This window comes from Bufo gargarizans, chromosome 6, assembly GCF_014858855.1.
Source record: "Bufo gargarizans isolate SCDJY-AF-19 chromosome 6, ASM1485885v1, whole genome shotgun sequence".
Classification (NCBI taxonomy): Eukaryota; Metazoa; Chordata; class Amphibia; order Anura; family Bufonidae; genus Bufo; species Bufo gargarizans.
In genome coordinates, this window is record NC_058085.1 from 104,240,058 (window position 1) to 104,260,012 (window position 19,955).

At 41.8% G+C, this 19,955-nt stretch overlaps 1 protein-coding gene across 1 annotated transcript in view; it reads right to left on the minus strand.

Annotated features, from left to right (window-relative positions):
- Nucleotides 1–2,411: 2,411 nt before the first annotated feature.
- The window catches only part of VAT1 (vesicle amine transport 1), a 46,651-nt gene continuing 29,107 nt past the window's right edge, over nt 2,412–19,955 (minus strand). The window contains exons 2-6 of the mRNA XM_044298936.1: nt 13,929–14,136; nt 10,764–10,934; nt 9,897–9,986; nt 8,445–8,686; nt 2,412–4,655 (exon numbers count right to left, since the gene is read on the minus strand). Of these exons, the coding sequence (XP_044154871.1) occupies nt 4,554–4,655; nt 8,445–8,686; nt 9,897–9,986; nt 10,764–10,934; nt 13,929–14,136 (813 nt within the window). The 3' untranslated portion in view covers nt 2,412–4,553. The remainder of the gene's footprint in view (nt 4,656–8,444; nt 8,687–9,896; nt 9,987–10,763; nt 10,935–13,928; nt 14,137–19,955) is intronic.

The following is a 19,955-nucleotide window of genomic DNA, read 5'->3' on the forward strand; positions in this document are numbered from 1 at the left end:
GAGGTTTTCTAAAAGTGGATATTTTCTGATCGAATACATCACGTGCTTCACAGTAGGACCGACTTATTTTGTAGGACTCCTTCCACAAGACCAAAAATCCAGACATGGGCCACATCTTGACATTACTTAGTCCACTCTGCCTTAAAAGGGAAGCAGTCATATTGAACATGCAACATGATCTGTGGAAAGCATGGTATGTAACAGAAGAAACTGAGCATATTGATAGTTTTGTAGTAAAAAGATCCATTTAATGAGTGTTCATCTTTCTAATGTTTATGACTGATTCTCAGGCTATAGCATCAGTATTATGTCATTGGGGGGGGTTCAGACTCTTATTGATTCAGAACAGTAAATGGTTTATTTTCCCATAGTGGCAGGTCCAACTATTGCACTGGACAATATTTCAAACAGCTGCTATGAAATGTAAACATTTAATGGGGGAATGGCATGGATCAGACCTCTAGTAGTCTAAAGGCCAATTCTGAAGACAGGACACCAATATTAGACTGATAATTCCCTTAAATCTTTGCTCTCCAGCTGGTAGTCCTAAATCCATGAAAACCACCATTTTTATTAGCACACTCATACAAGAAAGGCTGTCATTGAGCATGACTGCCCGCTGGATTCCAAAGCATAGAAAGGGCAGGGATTTCAATCAGTAAGTTGGACTGAACTTCTTGCCATAAAACGATCACTGATTTACAGACAAATGTAAAAGTTAAGGGCCACAAGGTTTAGTTTATGCCTTCTGCCATGTCTATAGTTAGCCCAAGACCCTTTACATGCCCAACTCTGTTTGGAACTTTCCACAAGGTGATGTTCTACAACAAGGATCTTCAACCCATGGCTCTCCAGCTGTTGCAAAACTACAATTCCCAGCATGCACTAAAAGCTGTCAGAAGCATGCTGGAAGTTTTAAAACAGCTGGAGAGCCACGAGCTGGAGATCACCGTCACAGAAGGTCTGATTCATCTTGGCAAGATTCTAGAAAGTGCTCTTCATAAGAGCTGAACTTAGAATGCAATCTTAAAGGGCTTCTGTCACCCCACTAAAGTGATTTTTTTTTTGGGCTGGTGAAGTTAGTTATATTGCGATATATCACAATATAATTGTGTCACTTACTTTGATCCAGCAGTTTCTTCAAAAAACGAAGTTTTATCATATGTAAATTCGGTCTCTAACAGCAAGTAGGGCGGCTACTTGCTGCTAGCTGCTGCAGAAATCCGCCCCCTCGCCGTGTTGATTGACAGGGCCAGCCGGGATCTCCTCCTCCGGCCAGCCCTGTCGGCATTTCAAAAATCGCGCGCCTCTGTGGATTCGGCGCAGGCGCTCTGAGATGAGGAGGCTCGTCTCCTCAGAACTCCCTCAGTGCGCCTGCGCCGATGACATCACCGAAATAGAAGACGTCATCGGCGCAGGCGCACTGAGGAGACTAGCCTCCTCATCTCAGAGCGCCTGCGCCGAATCCACAGAGGCGCGCGATTTTTGAAATGCCGACAGGGCTGGCCGGAGGAGGAGATCCCGGCTGGCCCTGTCCAACACGATGAGAGGGCGGATTTCTGCAGCAGCTAGCAGCAAGTAGCCGCCCTACTTGCTGTTAGAGACCGAATTTACATATGATAAAACTTCGTTTTTTGAAGAAACTGCTGGATCAAAGTAAGTGACACAATTATATTGTGATATATCGCAATATAACTAATTTCACCAGCCCAAAAAAAAAATAAAAAAATCACTTTAGTGGGGTGACAGAAGCCCTTTAAGCAAAACCCAATTACAGTTAAGTGGCCAGAAAGGTTTATAGTTTACCTCTTTGGCAAGGCAAACCACCAAGCTAGTTTTAGTGTTTTACAAATTCACAGGTTTCTACCTAATGTACAAAAACCTTTGATGGTCTAGCGTCTAGACTAAAGACTAAAGCAAATGTCTTTGAATAAAAGAACATTCCCCAATTAACCCAGACTACAACATACCCGACTTTAGACACTACCGAACTTCTTGCTGATAAATGCAGCAAAGATATGGTACTAGCTACAGGTCTAGGTTTAACTGAGCCTTAATTTTTGGGGATTATTAAAGGCTTTATTGAAGATCACTGCAGCTTTTGGAATATTTACACTGTTTGCTGCAAAACCTATTTAACCCATTGTGCTTTAGACTACATACCCTATAGTTACAAGACAACAATGTGTCCATGTTGAGGTCTTCAGATTTAGGCTTTACAGCTAAAGAAAAAGGTTGAATTGTAAAAGTGGAAACCTTGTGCTAATCTACCTGCATTAGCAAGTAAACCTAGACTCTAGCTGATGTAACCTGCAGAACTGTAGCCCTTTGGGAGTCCCTGTAGTAACTGGTTCATGGTCACTGAATTATACCCAGTGTTTCAGAAGGATTGCCATGCAAGACGACAAATGTGCAACGCAAGTGCTTTAATCAAGCTGCAAGTCAAGGATACAGAGGAACGTGTGCACTTATAGTTACTGATCCACATCTATCCAAAGTTTACAAACAGAATGTTATTTAATATTCACAAGTTAGTATTAGCATTAATAGTATTGGCACCATAGTGGTAGATTGGCACATTGGTATGTTGGTAAACAACTGGCAGTGGTCCTAGTAAAACCTTGGTGTTCAGGAATACACTCAAAAATAAGGCAACCAGTGAGTATCAATGGCCTTCTGGGTTTAGCACAGAAGAGATAAATATGAGGTCCAAGGTACATGGGATAAGCTAGGTTTCAGCAAATACAATGAAACACTCCTCAGTATCTTCAACTAACTTACTTGGGAGCATTACTTTTAGGTATCCATTAGGCTGGTGTCACAGGTTGTTTTGGCATTTTTTTGGCAGGCATTTTTGTAGTGTTTTCATCTAAACACCAGCTCTAGATGCTACATGGAAGTCTATGGGAAATATTAAATGCACCACAGGTTTTGGTGTTTGACATTTGAGGTGTGCTTTTTGGGTCAGTTACATTCTTTCGAAATTGCCACACAGAAAATGCTGCATTTTGTCCCTTAGCCACCAATTTATTTTAATTTTTGCTCTACTTGGAACAAAAAAAAAAAAAAAAAAAAAAATGTAAAGTGCACAAACACCACAAAAATGCTCCAAAGAAGAAAAGCTCAGTCGCAACACCCTAATGGAATCACTTTGTAAGAAAAGGAAAGGGGGGGAAAGAGACAGATCCATGAAGGGTTACTACTGCACGCTGGACAGAGGCAAGTGCTTAAGTGAATCAAGGAGCTCCCGACACCTGAGGTAGCAGTTTCCAGCAAAATTTTTTGATAAAGCTGCTTGTTCTTGAGGTCAGGGTCAAAATAACTTCCACAATTAAACCCCCTCATGCAGGAGATGAGATCTTCTACTGAACCACTGCATGGCAATGGCACAATTACCTACTCCCAATTTCAAGGTAGCCTCCAGCAAATGCTTGCACAAACACTCATATTCTAGTCAGTCACCTTTCATATAGTCTTCCTGCAAGGCAGTGTAGGTTTGTAGTAGCACCACAAAGGAGATGCTATAGAAAAACCAAAAACTAACTTAAAGGTTTTAACCTTATACAACGTGCCATTCCATACTTAAATCGTTATTAAAGTAATGCCTACAGGATCTAACCTACAACTTGAGTTTGTCCTCAGCACAGATATTAAAGCTTCCCAACATTCATCTAGTCTTTAATAGATGAAATTATGTTGGCCAAGAGGCCATAAGTTACCAGAGTTTAGTATATGTAAATTGCTACAGTTTCTGCTAGAATCTAGTCTGAGCCAATTTGATCCAAATTTTGTGCAACAGGACATATGGGAGCTATAGTGTGTTAGGAGACTTCTGTAAATTTTAGATATGGTTGGTAACCACTGAAGAGTCATGTGGTTGTAAATCATGAAGTCAAAGGACACGAGTGAAGGTTTGCAGGCAATCTATAGAAACTCAACTTGTTCCATGATGAAATACTCTGATGTTCTCTCTTGTTGCAAAGAAACAAAAAAAGTTTGTGGTAATAGCAGAACAAGGGGATTACATTTATTTCTCAAATGAAACAGGATAGTGACCACAGGTTGAATGAAGAGTTAAGCAAGTTACAATATGGAGTGACCTAGAAAATGGACGGTGGAAACAAAATAGAAAAAATAATTAACCGCCCCCTCAGCAAGACCACCACCCAATACCTGGAATGTTATTGTCTATAGACCTGAAAGGAACACAATGAAAAATTCTCCTTCTGAAAAATCAGAACTGCAGCAGATTAAATCAAATCAGAAAGTCCTTGCAGCACTGCTTAGGATTCCCTTTGCTAAATATTCTGCAGTTTACAGAATTCATCAGGGAGATTTTTCAGAATGCATACCCCGGCATTCTATGGGCATGAAGGTGTAATCTGCTCACTGCCTGAGATGCCATTCTGGCATTTCATGGCAAGCAAGTGGTTATACATCATCTTACAGTAGGGCTCAGTCAGGACACTCACCCCCCAAACACACACATACATTAGTAGGACACAGTTTTCACAATCTGCAGGGTTTGGTGCTCCTTTCTGCAGCTTATCCCTTTAATTCTCTTCCTTCTTTGCCTCTTCCTTTGGCACTTCAGGAACCAAGATCACTTTACCAACGTTTTTCTTTTCTTGCATCTGTCTCATGGCATCACCCACCTGTAGAAAAAAGAAAAAAGGACACTACATAATTCAGATAAACTTCTAAAAATGTAGCTGGTACTTAGACTAATCGGAGTAACTGGAGATGCTCCTCTAGACAGTTTTACTGCTGCATCGTGCTTGGTAGAAGCATTCTTTCACAGCCACCATCCCGCTATAAATCTGGCTACTGCTGTGCTGCCAAACTGTAGTATGTACTAGAAGCCAAGATACAAATCCAGTCCACTTGTAGAAATGACAAGAGAATGGAAACTTTAGCTAAGGTTTTTACACAAATTACACAGTTATTCAGTTGGATTTACATACAATAGTTAAAGTTTGCAAATGTTTGGCTTGCTAGAACTGCAGGAGGTCTCAATAGTACAGCCTCAGTCCAACCTAAATCACATTGTTTCATGTCTGTGAAGGTTCTTATTTATTCAGGTCATGGTATATCTGTAAAGAATAAATCAAGGCAACTGGACTTACTGTAGAGTTCTTGAAAACGTTTCACTCGTTCTTCTAACGACCTTTCTCAATTCTGAGTAACTGTACAAGATTCCCAGAGAATTCTTGTACAGTCACTCAGAATTGAGAAAGCTCATTGGAAGAAAGTGAAATGTTTTCAAGAAATCTACAGTAAGTCCAGTTGCCTTGATTTATTCTTTACAGACACATTGTTTCATGACATGAGGTAAGCCGCTTCCAGTAGCACCATGGTAGGTAACAGATACTGGTAAACTAACTCCAGACACCCTCTTGGAGGATCAGCTATGCTCTTATACAAAGAACAACCAGTAGACTGAACCTCCAATATTTCTATATAGAAGATATTGCCAGCTTTCATGTCTCAAGTTAGATAGCAGTTACATCAGGAATGCTGGAATCACCTGGAAATATGGAATCAAGGCCAAGGCTCAAAAGGGTATGAGATATTTCTGCAAGATCATTTTAAAATTACCAGCCTTCTCTCAGCAGCTATTCCCTGATTAGATCCTTAGAATGCCAGCTCTATGTCGGAGGAACTGTTTACCTAGTCTTGATGTGTTGACTAGAATCTGCCACGCATAATGGAGGTTTCTTCATGAGCTAGTGGGAAGCCTTTTCATACAAGCATGCTGCACATTCACAACAGTCTAATTGCGAGGTTGATACTGGAGAGCTGCTTTGTTAGCTTATGACTTTAATAAATCTGAGTCATATTTGTGCAAGAAACCAGAATTGAACAAGTGACCTTTTAGGTTGCTAGGAAACATCACAAGACTAGATCTCTGTGCTTAACGAACACTGAAAAAGCGCACACGATGCCCAAATGTTAATGTCAGCAACATCACATGAGGAACTTGGTGCCTGGCCTGCATACAGGCAGATAGTCTGTTCAGTAGGTCATCGCACAAGTCCATATTTTATCAGCTTTGCCTCTCATCATAACATCCGACAAGGCAATGCTCATAGAAACCAAGAATGGTAGTCTTAGATGTAAAGAGTGGGATGACCATGTTACATGGTGGTTATTCAGAAGGTCTACTCCTGTGCAGGAAGACCCTGCTTCTGTCCAGTAATAGAAAATTTAAGTTGGCACTGTATTGTGGCCAGTGTTTAAAGTCTGCCCAGGGCAACATCTGGCATATGCAAAAAATCCTCGTTAGCTAGGATCTAGTCTAACCCAGCTCAGCCTGCAGGCCATTTCAGATCACAGGTATTCAGAAAAATGTATGTGCAGACTGCGTTCTTAATTAGGTCGTTCATAAATGAAGCGTCAAATATACATACAAAAAGGCAGTCAAAAAGGTCAAAGGATTTCAAAAGCTTGTGTTACTAAAAGGACATGACAAAAATAAAATAAAAAAATTACTCAATATATTGAATAAGAACAGTCAAAAAAACAAGTCTCACTGGGACTGAATGATGCAGCCGCTGTCTACGTTGGTGCCGTGTAGACCGGTTACAGGCCAATTGCATTTCTCACCATTTATCAAATTATGAGGTTTGAACTGCTGCGCAATGACAAGGGTAGATACTATTCAGATGTGGTCCTCACCAGTAACCCTGCCCCATGTTGACCACAGTTCTTCCCATCAGGAGCAGTCTACACTTGTCTCACTAGGCTGCAGCACTGTAGAATACCCAGTGTGTGAAATACCTGTAATCTCCACGGTGTGACAACAGCGATAAGTGACCCCGATATGGCTGGAAGTCATTTAATATTAGTGCAAAAGTCTACTCTGAAAACAATCCAAGAGGTTAAAAAAAGTTTTAACACAAACTAAAATAGTGTTTGCTAGTGGGAGATTCTGGGTGGAACCAGCTTAAAGTTCTCATAACATGTGGGAAGTGTCCCCATAGTAAAGACATCTGGATGTTGGCTTTAGTTTCTTGGAACAGCTGCCAGATGTTAGCACAGAGGGAAGCAATAGAGACAGTCTTAGAGAAATGGAAGCACAGAGGAGCACATGCTATACTTTTTCTTTGAAGTTTCCAAAGGAAGTGTAAGACAATGAAAAAATGGCACATTGACATGTCACCGTAAGCCTGACTATGGTATGTTGACCAAATCACAGTACCAGGCTGGAGACCAAGAGTCTGACAAAAACTATTTCCTGTAAGTTCCCCGTTCAGGTCCCAGCAACCATTTAAGACTTAGCACACCAGTTTCTCAATTTTTGCAGCATTGTTGAATCAGAAACCAAGAAAAAAAGGTTTTGGAGTTTACATGTTACTACCAGGGGTATCCCATGATGAACCATGGCAGGTTAGTTGCTCATTGCCAACCGCGCAATTCTAGTTTTACTGTGCTCCTCTGCAGGAAATAAAATTCGACACATGCTGGCCCAGGATATGCTAAAAAGGGCACACTTGGGGGTCTGTAGACCCAGAGCTATAGATCATAGCTCATCATAGATCATTGTACTGCCGATGAGTAGAAAAGATTCAAGTACAATTTTCCAATTACAAAATGGCCTCCATCATGTGAAGAAAGCCTGTATGGAAACCCGAGCCGCTATGGCTCTGTACAGCAAAGCTGTAGGCAGTACACTGCCACATGGTGCAGCGCCATATTACCCAGGGGGGAAATTACCTCTGTGATTGTGACATGTTAATCGTGCCACATGGAATACTACTGGAAACTACTATGTATTATGCCCCCACATGAATTGTGAGACTACAGAGGTACAGTATGGCCCATCACACCCTGCACATGGGCCATAAGACCAGTTCCAAAAGGCAACCAGCAGAACTGAATGCAGCTCTGAATGATCATACAGAGTGCAGCTGGATCAGTCAAGTAAATTAACTGTATTTACAAAGTTACCCAACTGTTCTATAAATTCATAAATCTCTATGTAAAAAAGTAGAAACATGAACGCATGAGTTGCAGCCAAAATAGTAAAAAAGTTGAACTCCTGCCACTTCATTCCTGCCTAAGGCAAAACAGGAGCAGCTCAGCTCAGATTTAGGGAAGTGTAGGCCTCCTGTGGTCACTTTTCACGCTGCCCGTCTCATGATTACTCCTACGACTGATCATTGTTCAAGGTCTCCATTGTAGCTTTTATGGTAATGGCCACTTTAAGAAGCAGAGGCGTTTCAATAGCAGGAAGTGTGGCAGCGTGTTTAGCTAAACTTTTACTTTGTTCCCCATAGCCAAGAAGTGAAATATGGCAGCACATAACACTAGTTTTGCGGAAGCAGCCTCATGCTAGGGTGGGGGGTTCCAAAGACATTTTAGCCGGATATTTAGAATATGCCATGGCTAGTGTCCAGTCACATGCTTGCTTTTATACAGTAGTTACACTGTATTCTGCTTACCTGCTCAAAGGCATATACACTGTCAATTTTCGGCTTAATCTGCCCCTCCTTATAGAGATCAAGCAGTGTAGCTACAACATCTTCCAGCAGCTCGGTTTCTTCATCCAGACGGCCCAGAAGATAGCCACATACAGCTTTGTTTGATGCAATGAGTTGCATGGCGTTTATGCTGAACTGGTTCCACCAAGACTTGGCAAGAGCCATTATGTTCTTCTTTTGTCCAGTCAACAAGTTGGCAGCCCCTGCAAAAGATATCTTAGCATTACACCCAGCTAGGAGATACCATAACTGTGTTTAGTATTTTAACATGTAGAGGTCACTACTGTGGATCTGACTGGAAGGAGGTCAAGATGCAACCCATCGGCCACACAACAGGCATAGACTGACAATTCCCAAGTGATGTGTGGCACAGGGCACATAGGGCCATTTCTACAGATTCCTTTCTGGGAAGCCCTATAAAAAAGCTATACTGATGGCGCATTAGTTGTCAGGCTCCAGAATGACAGATCTGCCTAGTTTTACAGAGATTTGAAAACACAAAATCATATTTAGGCAGATCCACCACTCAGGACTCCATGAAAGTTGGGCGACACCTCAATAGGACATGAATGGCAAATACTCCATTTATATATTTTCCCATAAACCACCAGCTTAAATGGAACAAGGCATTTGATCTGCTGGCAACTTTGGCTGTAGGACAAGGGTGTACAAACCATAGTGGTCGACTGGGTCAAGGCCCTGGCTGGTCCTACACTGTTTGAATAGGTTCTGCCACCCAAAAGCTAAGAATCTGCATTGTTAGCAAGTAACCGGCCACAAGCCATTTTGTTCTGGGTGGCAAAACCAGTCATAATGATGGGCCCCTTGTCTCAAATGTATGCCACTGCTGCAAGGGAAATGGCTTTTTTAACCAAGGGCACTTGTAGCTTGTTGCAGTGTTTGATCTGTATATCCCTTGCGTATTCAGGACCATGCATTCATCTATAGAAGTTAATCTCCGCTTTAGATAAAAGAGGGTTAACATCCCAAGGTCTTCTGCAACAAAAGCGGAAATCAAGTCAAAAAAGTTCATCTCATTCCCTTGAGCTTCTGAGTATCCAACCACCAGTGTGTGAACAAAACCTCCCATTCTTCATGGACAAATGCCTGTGCACAATTCCACAATAGATATTATGTAGCATGTTCAGCTATGTGGTGAGCAGTGAAGGGGAGGAAGAGTATGCCATGGCTGTGGCTCTGCCTCAAGTTTTAACTTGTGACACCACCCCCCCCCCCCATAAAGCTTAGCCTTGAGATAGGACACCATGGTCAGCTCAAGTCACATACCACTCATGTGAAAGGAACAGAGCTGAACACATCACATTTAAACTGAGGGACACCAAGTTATAGGCCCCTTCCATAACCATTAAAATACCTGGGAAGCTTTTTTTGCATTCAATGAACGACACTCACCATAAATGACCAGTCTCCCCATAGGCTTCAATAAGTTGTATCCTTTACAAGTATCAGATCCTCCCAGGGGGTCCAAGACAATGTCTACACCTAGAGTAAAAAAGAAAGACCATCCTTAAGCTAATGGGATACAAAAATAAGTATACTCTGAATGACTACATATGGTGAAGTTCTCAGCAGCTAGGAAAATAAAGAATCTGCACCCCTCTATGGCTAAAGCTGAATTTTACCTCCAAAGTTTGCCCTTACGTCACCCTCCCTAATAATGCTGGCTTTACACAGATCAATTATCAGGACCAAATGCTTGCATAAACACTCTCCCAATAACCAGCCTGTGTAAAGGTGATGTAGATCATCCGATGAACAAGCAACATGCTCATTCATAGTGTGAAATCATTGTTTATGAAGCAGATTAAATCATCGTTTCTGGACAGCAGATCGTGCCGTGTAAACTGATCTGCTGCCCAATGACCATGAATCTGCATGAGGACGAGAGATGGCAGTAGCCACAACTTGTTCCCATACAGTGGATGTGATCACTGCATGTACAGTAAATACAGCTCCTTCCTCCCCTAATTGGAAGGAACACTTCCTTCCTCATAATTGCCTGCTCGGTTGGCATGTGCCTTTAGACACCAGAGCTCCATTGGTGTCCAGATATTAATGTACGTAGTAAAATCATTGCAAATCAGATACTAACCTACAAAATTGAAAAACTGAAACCCCACTGCAAATCACATTCCAACTAGGTAATTTAACCACACCACCATTAAAAGCTAATCAGGATCTTGCAGTTTTTGCTCAAGCCATCACCCCTCTGACACTATCTAGTACAGAAACTGCCCATGACATTGTGCAAAAGATTACCTTTAGGGGAAATCTTCCGAACTTCATCAACATAGTCGCTTGCCCTATAATCAATCGGGTGAGTAACTCCATTCTCTTTAAGTGCCTCATGCTTGGATGCAGATGCAGTCCCAAATATTGTGACTTCTTTCACGGTTTTACAGAGCTGAATGGCCGCGGTACCAACACCACCTGTCGAAAGACAAAATTAAGTGACCTGTTTGAGGGCATTCATGGCATTTAAAGGGGGTGTCCAGGATTACAAAAAGATCTGTGAATGAGGCAGAGCTGCAATACCAGACAGCCCATGGACAACCTTTATAAGGCTACTTTCACACCTGCGTTTGGTGCGGATCCGTCTGGTATCTGCACAGACTGATCCGCACCGATAATGCAAACGCTTTCATCCGTTCAGAACGGATCCGTTTTGACTTACACTGAAAGTCAATTGGAGGCGAATCAGTTTTCAATTGCACCATATTGTGTCAATAAAAACGGATCCGTCCCCATTGACTTGCGTTGTAAGTCAGGACGGATCCGTTTGGCTCCGCATCGGCAGGCGGACATCAGAACGCTGCAAGCAGCGTTTTGGTGTCCGCCTCCAGAGCGGAATGGAGGCTGAACGGAGGCAAACTGATGCATTCTGAGCGGAGCCTTATTTATTCAGACTGCATTGGGGCTAAACTGATCTGTTTTGGGCTACTTGTGAGAGCCTTGAAACAGATCTCACAAGCGGACCCAGAAACGGCAGTGTGAAAGTAGCCTAATCCTGAATAAGTACTTTAAAAATGGTGGTTAAAATGCTCAGTACGTGTCAATATTTGTACACTTCCCAGGTTTTATAAGTCTATAAAGCTGCATTAAACAAAATCCAACCTCAGTAAAAGAACATGGTCACCGCAACCACAAGATTTACCTGGTAACGAACTACACTGATTCGGTAAAAGCTTATTGTTCACTGTCGCTTCACAGCCGAAGAGGTCCGCTCTGATAAAAGTGGTTGTATATTCTGCATAAAAATCTGATTCATGTCATCTGTTCTATAAATTCCTGGAATTCACTTATGCCTTCTAAGCGTTGGTGGAAAATACAATGTGTATGGAGAGGCAGCAGAGAACCATGGCAGTTCACTCAACGTTACTATTATCACACTTCAAAAGTACTATGGGAAAGAGGTGCAGATAAGGTCCGAGATGAATTGGTCAAAGTGTATAGGACGAGCAGAACCATGAATGGAGTCCATAATCAAGGGAGTTATATGGCATGGGGAGGTAGGGAGAACCTGTTTGCCCCCCAAAACAGTCACTCTTTCCCATGAGCTGTGTTTAGCATTGCAGTTCGTCCCTATTTTCTTACTTTACACCAAGCGGAAATACCAATTACGACCTATGGTCAAGAATGGCACGAGGAGAAAAAAAAAAAAAAAAAAAAAAAAAAAAAACACACACCTTTTATCATTCTGAACCTCTAAGACTGTCCCTTCACTTCTCACCATAAAAGGGCTGGATACTTATCCAATAGTAAATTACATTGAGGGTTATAATTAATCTAAAAAAATACCGATTTATAATTTATTGAGAAACTTGAAGTTGATGTTTTCCCACAGCAATCGCTTTACACCAAGGATGGTTACAAGGCAAAGAGTTTTTACACAAGTTTACAATACAATAGTAAATTCAGAGCTCTGCTGGATTGCCTTTAGCAGAGAGCAGTGCATTGTGGGAGCAAATCATTACACATTAGAGCTCAGCTGTTCAGTCACATGTCTGGAGAGCACAAACCGCACATGGATTTCAAGGGGGAACCAGCAGAAGTTTTAGCTTTAACACTGGAAGGGAGAGGTAAAGACAGTGGAGGACAGAATCCACACCAAAACAATAAATTAAATTGAGCTTAAAAGTAGAGTTTTTAGAGCTTTACAGCGAGATCCAGAGCTGAACTCTACATCCAAGTTGGCTCAACATGTCCACTGATGTCATACGAGTGTATTACTGTAGTGCAGCGGCGGCATGAAGCGCACAGCGTCATAGCAACCAATGACTCCGTGCGCTCCTGCTGTCAGCAGGATGCCAGGCCGGGATACCACGGACCGCTCATGGGCGTGAAACACGGCCGTGTGCATTCGACCTTAGTCCGTTTATTGGATTTGTTCGAAGGGTGCCCAGGAGGCCAATTTATGTTATTGTTAGGGAAAATTGCTAGCAGCGCTATATACCCTAGCAGTTACACTCATTTTTTACTGTCCCCCATAAGTGACCTCCACTGGTGTAAAACTGTTGAAGACTGAAGGAGCCGAGAGCTTCTATTGGATAATAAGGGTCATGTGACCGGCAATTAGAATATGAGTGAAGGAGCTGTGAGCTTTTATTGGCCAATATGGGTTATGTTATGCGTCACATTTAAATTTTTGGGGAATCTCAAGAATGGTACTGTACATCCTAGAGCATAGACCTTCATGAAAACCTTCCAGACACCCGATGCACCTATGTGCCAAATCTGGTGTCCAGAGGTTCAGTTGTTTGGGTGCCTATAAGGGGACCAACAGTCTTTCATTTTTATAAATATAAAGTTTACATATTTACGTGCCTATTAGGTTATTACATTTATTAATATATTGGCATGTGTGAAGGGAGACTGACCTTTAAAGGTCCTATTCTCCTTTGGACAGGCTCTTAGACAAACACCATAAAACTATATATCAAAATGTTAACTTTGCAAGGTTACCCTGATTAAAAAAAGGTGGTACTCCATTTTGTTTAGAAGTCTTTGTGGTAAGATTTATTTTCTTTTCCTGTACAATACTTGAACTTAAACAGGAAGTACCATAATTGGACAGGAAGACAGATCATTATAGGCCGGAAAGAGAAAGGAAGCCCGTTAAGTGCTTGCCATAAAAAAAAAGCAGGAAGTGATGTCATTCTCAGGAATGCTCCCTTAAAAGCTACTATTAAAGGATGTCAAATCCCATTCCGCTGTGCATTCTCATGGGTGAAACAAAGAGGCCAATGAGTGTCAAACATGTCACTGGTTGGCAATTTCAGCAGGAAATGCTAGTAATCTATTTTTAAGCTCATATGACTTTATCCAGGCCACTAGAAATAGGATTGTGTGCAAAGGATTGCATTTCTAATCTCAGCTCTAGTACAATGTGGGAAGAGCCCCGTAACCACCATACTGACGACTTACCTGCAGCCATGTGAATGAGGATGCTCTGTTTTGGTCTAAGGTTCCCAAAGTGGAATATAATCATATAGGCAGTGATGTAGTTTATCAGAAAGGCTGCACCTTCTTCAAAGCTCATTCCTTCTGGCATGATGAAGGTGCGATTAACTGGCACAGTGACCAGTTCTTGCCATAAGCCATACCGATTGAGGACCATCACCTTGTCTCCAACCTGCAAACAAAATAAGAGTTTTAGGTCCTAGACTACCAATGTATAGTTTTTTTTATACAGCGATTACTTATCTAGTATTGCACACAAGTTCATTTTATAATAAAATAAAAAATATCGCCCAAATTGGATTTATGGACAAGTCAGCTGCCAGTCAATATTTATTACATCCTACTAAACATGGCAACATTTGCAAGAGTCTAGAACATGTCTGCTGCTCAGGTACAGCAATGGCCACCACACGTCTGGCCCTTGTGCTGATGTGAACCTGGCTTATGACTAATATTTAGCTTGAAGTTTGGATAAGATTGGACTGGTGTGAACAGATTTTCCCTCTTAACCTTTCCATGACAAACTATTCAGTTTTTCAGGAAACCTCTGACAGTCTTCGGTGACAATTAGTAGATGTTTGGGCGCTTGTTGAAACACCTTGGAAACCAAATCATTGCACACAGAATTAATCCACTTCCGCTCTTGAAACAGTGGATGGTAAGCCAGGAGCTTATTTACCAGACACTTCTAATAGAATTGTTCATTTGTACAAGTGTGTACAATTACTTTACATTTTATATGTCAACCAACCAGTTTACATGCAATTCTAAAGTTCTCCAAGTGCTCAAAATCCTCTTGAAAAGCAGGCAGAATCCAAGGAAGCCACCAAATACCTTATGCAGTTTTTTTGTGGAGGTCTATGAAAGTACCACAGTTTTGGTTAACCTACATTAAAAAGGTACAAGCACCACCTGAAATGGCAACGTCATCTTCCACATCTTCATCCCTTCAGCACGTACAGGCAGAGAATGGCTGAAGTCTCAAGTTTACAGGCTTGGGTCCTCTCCCTCAAACAGTAAAGTAGGTTTAATTGTGCTTTGTGTATAGTCACTGCATGTAAACCCAAAATCAGCCTGCCACGGGTGAAGTGTGGTTTAACGCTGTTCAGTTTGTACTACACATACTTTAGTAGCAGATGTGGTCTAACCGCCATGAGTTTCCCTATATATAGCACCTCATTGCTTTTTCATGTTCCCACCATGTGTGGGCTCCCCCCGTGTTCTGGTTTTGGCCTTTGGGGAGTGGGCTATGGTACATGTAGATCCCTCTGAATAAGAGATTAGTTCATCTGTGTTCAGTGGTGTCCTTTTTTTCAGTCTATGTGCAATGACACAATGTACATGGGTTATACAGCTGCAGTTATGGTTCCCGCAGAAATGATGCACCATGTCCTTCACTGAACCTTCGACACAGCCATCCAATCTCTTCTAGCAAAGCACCATTTATACCAAAAATTTCAGCCACTTACCAAACCATTTTTGGGGGTTTTATGCAGCCCTTTAAAAAGGTGTTGTCTCACTTCAACAAATTGCATTCATTGTGTAGAGAAAGTTAATACAAAGCACTTGCTGATGTATTGAGATTGTCCATATTGCCCTCTTTTGCTGGATTCATTTTTCCATCACATTATACACTGCTCATGGGGTTACTGACCACCCTGCAATCCAGCAGCGGTGGCAGCGCTTTACACTAAGAGAACCTGCCTCTCTGGCGGCTGGAGCCGTCGGGCGCACAAGCAGCTCCCATCCTGACCACCTTGTATCTGTGCTGCAGCAGTGGCTTAAACCCCTGGATATGAGCTGTGTGGATATGAGCAGTGTATAAGGTGATGGAAACATGAACCAAGCCAGCAAAGGAAGCAATATGGACAATCACAATACATTAGTAAGTGCCTTGTATTAACCATCTCTACATAATAAATGTCATTTGCTGAAGTAAGAAAAGCTCTAATGCTTAAAAATTCAAAATGCAGAAGTCCTGCTCAATATTTCACCCCCACCTACAAAAACACTATACTGTGCAAATTTCACTTGGCATTGTTGCCAAAAATACAGATAAAAAAAAAAAAAGCCACATGATGTAACCAGCCTGTAAGTTACAATAGCTCACATGGAGAGCAGTCACTGATGGTGAGGAACGGGAGGGGGGCATCTATGTGGTAACAGCACTGTTCAATAGTCATCTATACACTGTCACAAGGGTTAATGATGTGGCATGCTGTGGTAAAGGAAGCCAACACAATGTCAGGAGTTTTGGCCCGGAAACTAACAGATCATGTGCAGGCAGACCAAAGCTTAACTGTGAATTGCCACATCGGAAAAGTGTGATCCAAACAATGCTTAATAAAAGCAAAGATATCTTAAAAAATGAAGATTGGTGGAGAGCCAAAAATGCAGAGGCAGATAAGCTTGTGTAAAAGCAGCTGCTACCCAGCTCATTCTTGGTCTAAACGTCATTCTTAGCTCTCCCTTTAAGGAGTGGGGATCATCTATATAGGCTTCTCAGTAGAGATGCTTACCATATGTTTGTACTGGAACAAATGGTCTCAACTGGAGACAACTTTCCAATATAATGTGGCAGTTTTTGCTGGTTTTCTATATTTTTGCAAGCCCAATTTTCTATATGCGTACACAAACTTTGTGTCCAACATTACAGAACTGGCATGTGTGCATGTCCTACTATTAGTATGCCATGACTAAAAGGTTACCAGACATCAGTCTGAAGTCAATCAAAACCACTTTTTAGCTGACCATTAACAGACTAAGCTAGTCAGACAAAAGATCTTTCATCTAAAAGATTGCTTGTGGAAAGAAGGTTACCAGAAAAAAAAAAAAAAAAAAAAATCAATCTTGTCCATAGGCCAGTTTCATTTAACATGAATGGCTAGTTTAATCAACTGCAGCGGTCCATATAGACCAAGATGTGTACGACTGTCTGAAAGACAATCACCAGATGACTGTTCAAACACCTAATGTGTATGGCCAGCTTAAGACTTCACAAGGTGCCCCAAAAACATGCAAGTGATGGTTACTCGGTGCTAGATCCTAATCAGAGATCAGTGCACTGGTAAGCTAGCTATATCTAGGGGGGAGGGTATACCATGACTAATGTACTATATGATATTGGATTTTCATTTACATGACAACCTCTTTCTAACAAAGCTAGAACTAGTCCTGTGCCTCATATGGATCCAGAGCTCTTCCCATTCATGACTCCAACTGTTCTGCTAGATTTTTTTTCTTCAAGCCATCAGCTCAGAGGGTCCTTTGTCAAAGGGTGCATCCTGTCTGCTACAGCGGCTGGCAGTTGAAGGATGGAACTGAGCATGTGCGTCCACCTCAGGGAGGTGGGCAGAAAATAGTAGAGGGGGAAAAACAGGTGAGGTTATACATAGATTTTATTAATTAACTCTGTGGCCAAAGTTCTCAGTTACATGGAACTACAAATTTAGTCAGATCCAGGTGCTGGTGTGAAAACTGTAGACTTTTGTTGGACAACCCCTTAAGTACACAACTGTGGACATGTGGCATCTCTTCTAGTGAAACCTGAAAGACCACAATTGTGCAGCGTGGACAATTTGAGTCTTGGCAATATATCTGGGACACTATATTCCATAAAGTTATACTAAAGTGTTTAATGCTGGGCCACTTCAGAAGCACTCAGATTTTTGGAGCTAGATAATAGTTAGGAGAGGACACCATGGCAATGAATTCAAAGAGTGAGAGTTTTCCATTTGCAGGATTGGCTATGAAGCCTTTTCCTGATGTAACGTTCCACCTCACATGTAAACAGAGCGAGAAAACTGGAATTTATGAGGTTCGAGTAAAGCAGTTTGGGTTACTAGAGTTCATACTGGGGAAAACAAGGCAGCAGAGGCAAACAGTGGTGTCTACAAGCACCTAACATTTTAAAGAGGACCAGTCGGCTCATGACAAGCTTCGTAAACGTCCATTAAATTACTCTGGAGTACCTTTTCTTACTGTTCAGTTATTCTTCCCAGAAACCTGAATAAACCGACAAGGGAGATGTTAACTACTGGTGAAGAGCACGTCTCCACAGTGACACTGTCCAATCCATATTGTAACATGTTCAGCTAAGTTAGGAGATACAGAATGGACCTGGTTTCGGCATTTTGGGAACTGTACAGACTATTGGCATAGCACAGATGAAAGGTGGCCAGATCTGGTTTTGTTAAGCTGTTTGTCAACCAATGCCAAGGAATAAAGGATCATTATTAGAAAAGACACTACAACAGTTCCGATCCATCTTAAATTTGTGGGCAAGCCCTCTAAGAACACTTACAAAGAAATCCACATTAATCACCTCAGTCTGCTGCTCTTTTAGAAAATGCCAGGTTTTCCCATGGTGTCCCCTCCAGTCAAAAGCAGCCCAAGAGGAGCTTATAGTAAGGCTACTTTTACACTAGCGTTTTTTTTGGTGGATCAGTCATTGATCTGCAAAAACACTTCCGTTACCATAATACAACTGCATGCATCAGTCATGAACGGATCCGGTTGTATTAGGTCTTCTATAGCCATGACTGATCCGTCTTGAACACCACTGAAAGTCAATGGGGAACATATCAGTTTTCTATTTGTCAGAGAAAACAGATCCGTCCCCATTGACTTACACTGTGTGCCAGGACGGATAAGTATGGCTCAGTTTCGTCAGACGGATGCAAGCAGCGTCTGTGTCCGCCTCCAGAGTGGAATGGACACTGATCGGAGCCAAACTGATGCATTCTGAATGGATAAGGATCCGCTCAGAATGCATTAGGGCAAAACTGATCTGTGTTGGACCGCTTGTGAGAGCCCTGAACGGATCTCACAAATAGAAAGCCAAAACACCAGTGTGAAAGTAGCCCAACACTGGTCTACATCACTCAAATATCATACCGCAATGGATTGTACCACCCAAAATGAAGCTACACTTTGATTATGTACCCACCTTCTATAAAGTGACTACACCAGTCATTTTGGGTGAAAATCTAGTGCCAAGAGTTCAAGACGTCAACCAAAATCTATTTTAAAACACGCAACTTTGCATAAGACCACCAGGGACTACACCATCACCTTAAAGGGGTTGTCTCACTTCAGCAAGTGGCATTTACTAATGTATTGTACATATTGTCTCCTTTGCAGGCTTGATTAATTTTTTCACCATATTATATACTGCTCATTTCCATGGTTACGTCCACGATGCAATCCATCAGTGGTGGTTGTGCTTGAATACTATAAGGGAGAAAAAAAATGTACACACATAGATACATACATACACGTGCTTTTTCCTGTAGTGTGCAAGCATGGCCACTGTTGCTGGATTGTAAGGTGGTCGTAGCCGTGGAAAAAAGCAGTGTGATGGAAAAATGAATCCAGACAGCAAAGGAGACAATATGGACAAGTGTCTTATATTAACTTTCTCTACATGATAAATGCCATTTGCTGAAGTGAGAGACAACCCCTTTAAAAAGACTTCCCAGGTGGATGCAAGCTTCCCATTTGAAGACTGCAGTTACTTGATATACGCTAGTTTATCAGACAAGTCTTTCTAATACAAACTTGGCTCAGAGAGCCGAGAACTAAGACTGTTAATTAATATTTGGCAACAAGGCAAGACCAAATCTGAGTCCAATCTGTAAATGAACAAGACTTCAAACAGCTCGGGGCTTGGAGACATTCCAGAATAACAGTATACAGTCTTTACAAGACCTTGAGACAAGTGAAACCTGCAAGTCTGTCCCCAGCAGGACATTTCCAGGGCACATCTCCGTGGAAGGCGGCAGAAGTGTGAAACGAAGGCTTGGTGTAAATTGGAAATAATGCCATCAAGTTTAAAGGGCATCTGTCAGCAGATTTGTACCTATGAAACTGGCTGACCTGTTACATGTGCGCTTGGCAGCTGAAGACATCTGTGTTGGTCTCATGTCCATATGTGCCCGCATTGCTGAGAAAGTTTTAATAAATGCAAGTGGTGCCCTTTAAAGTTTCTAT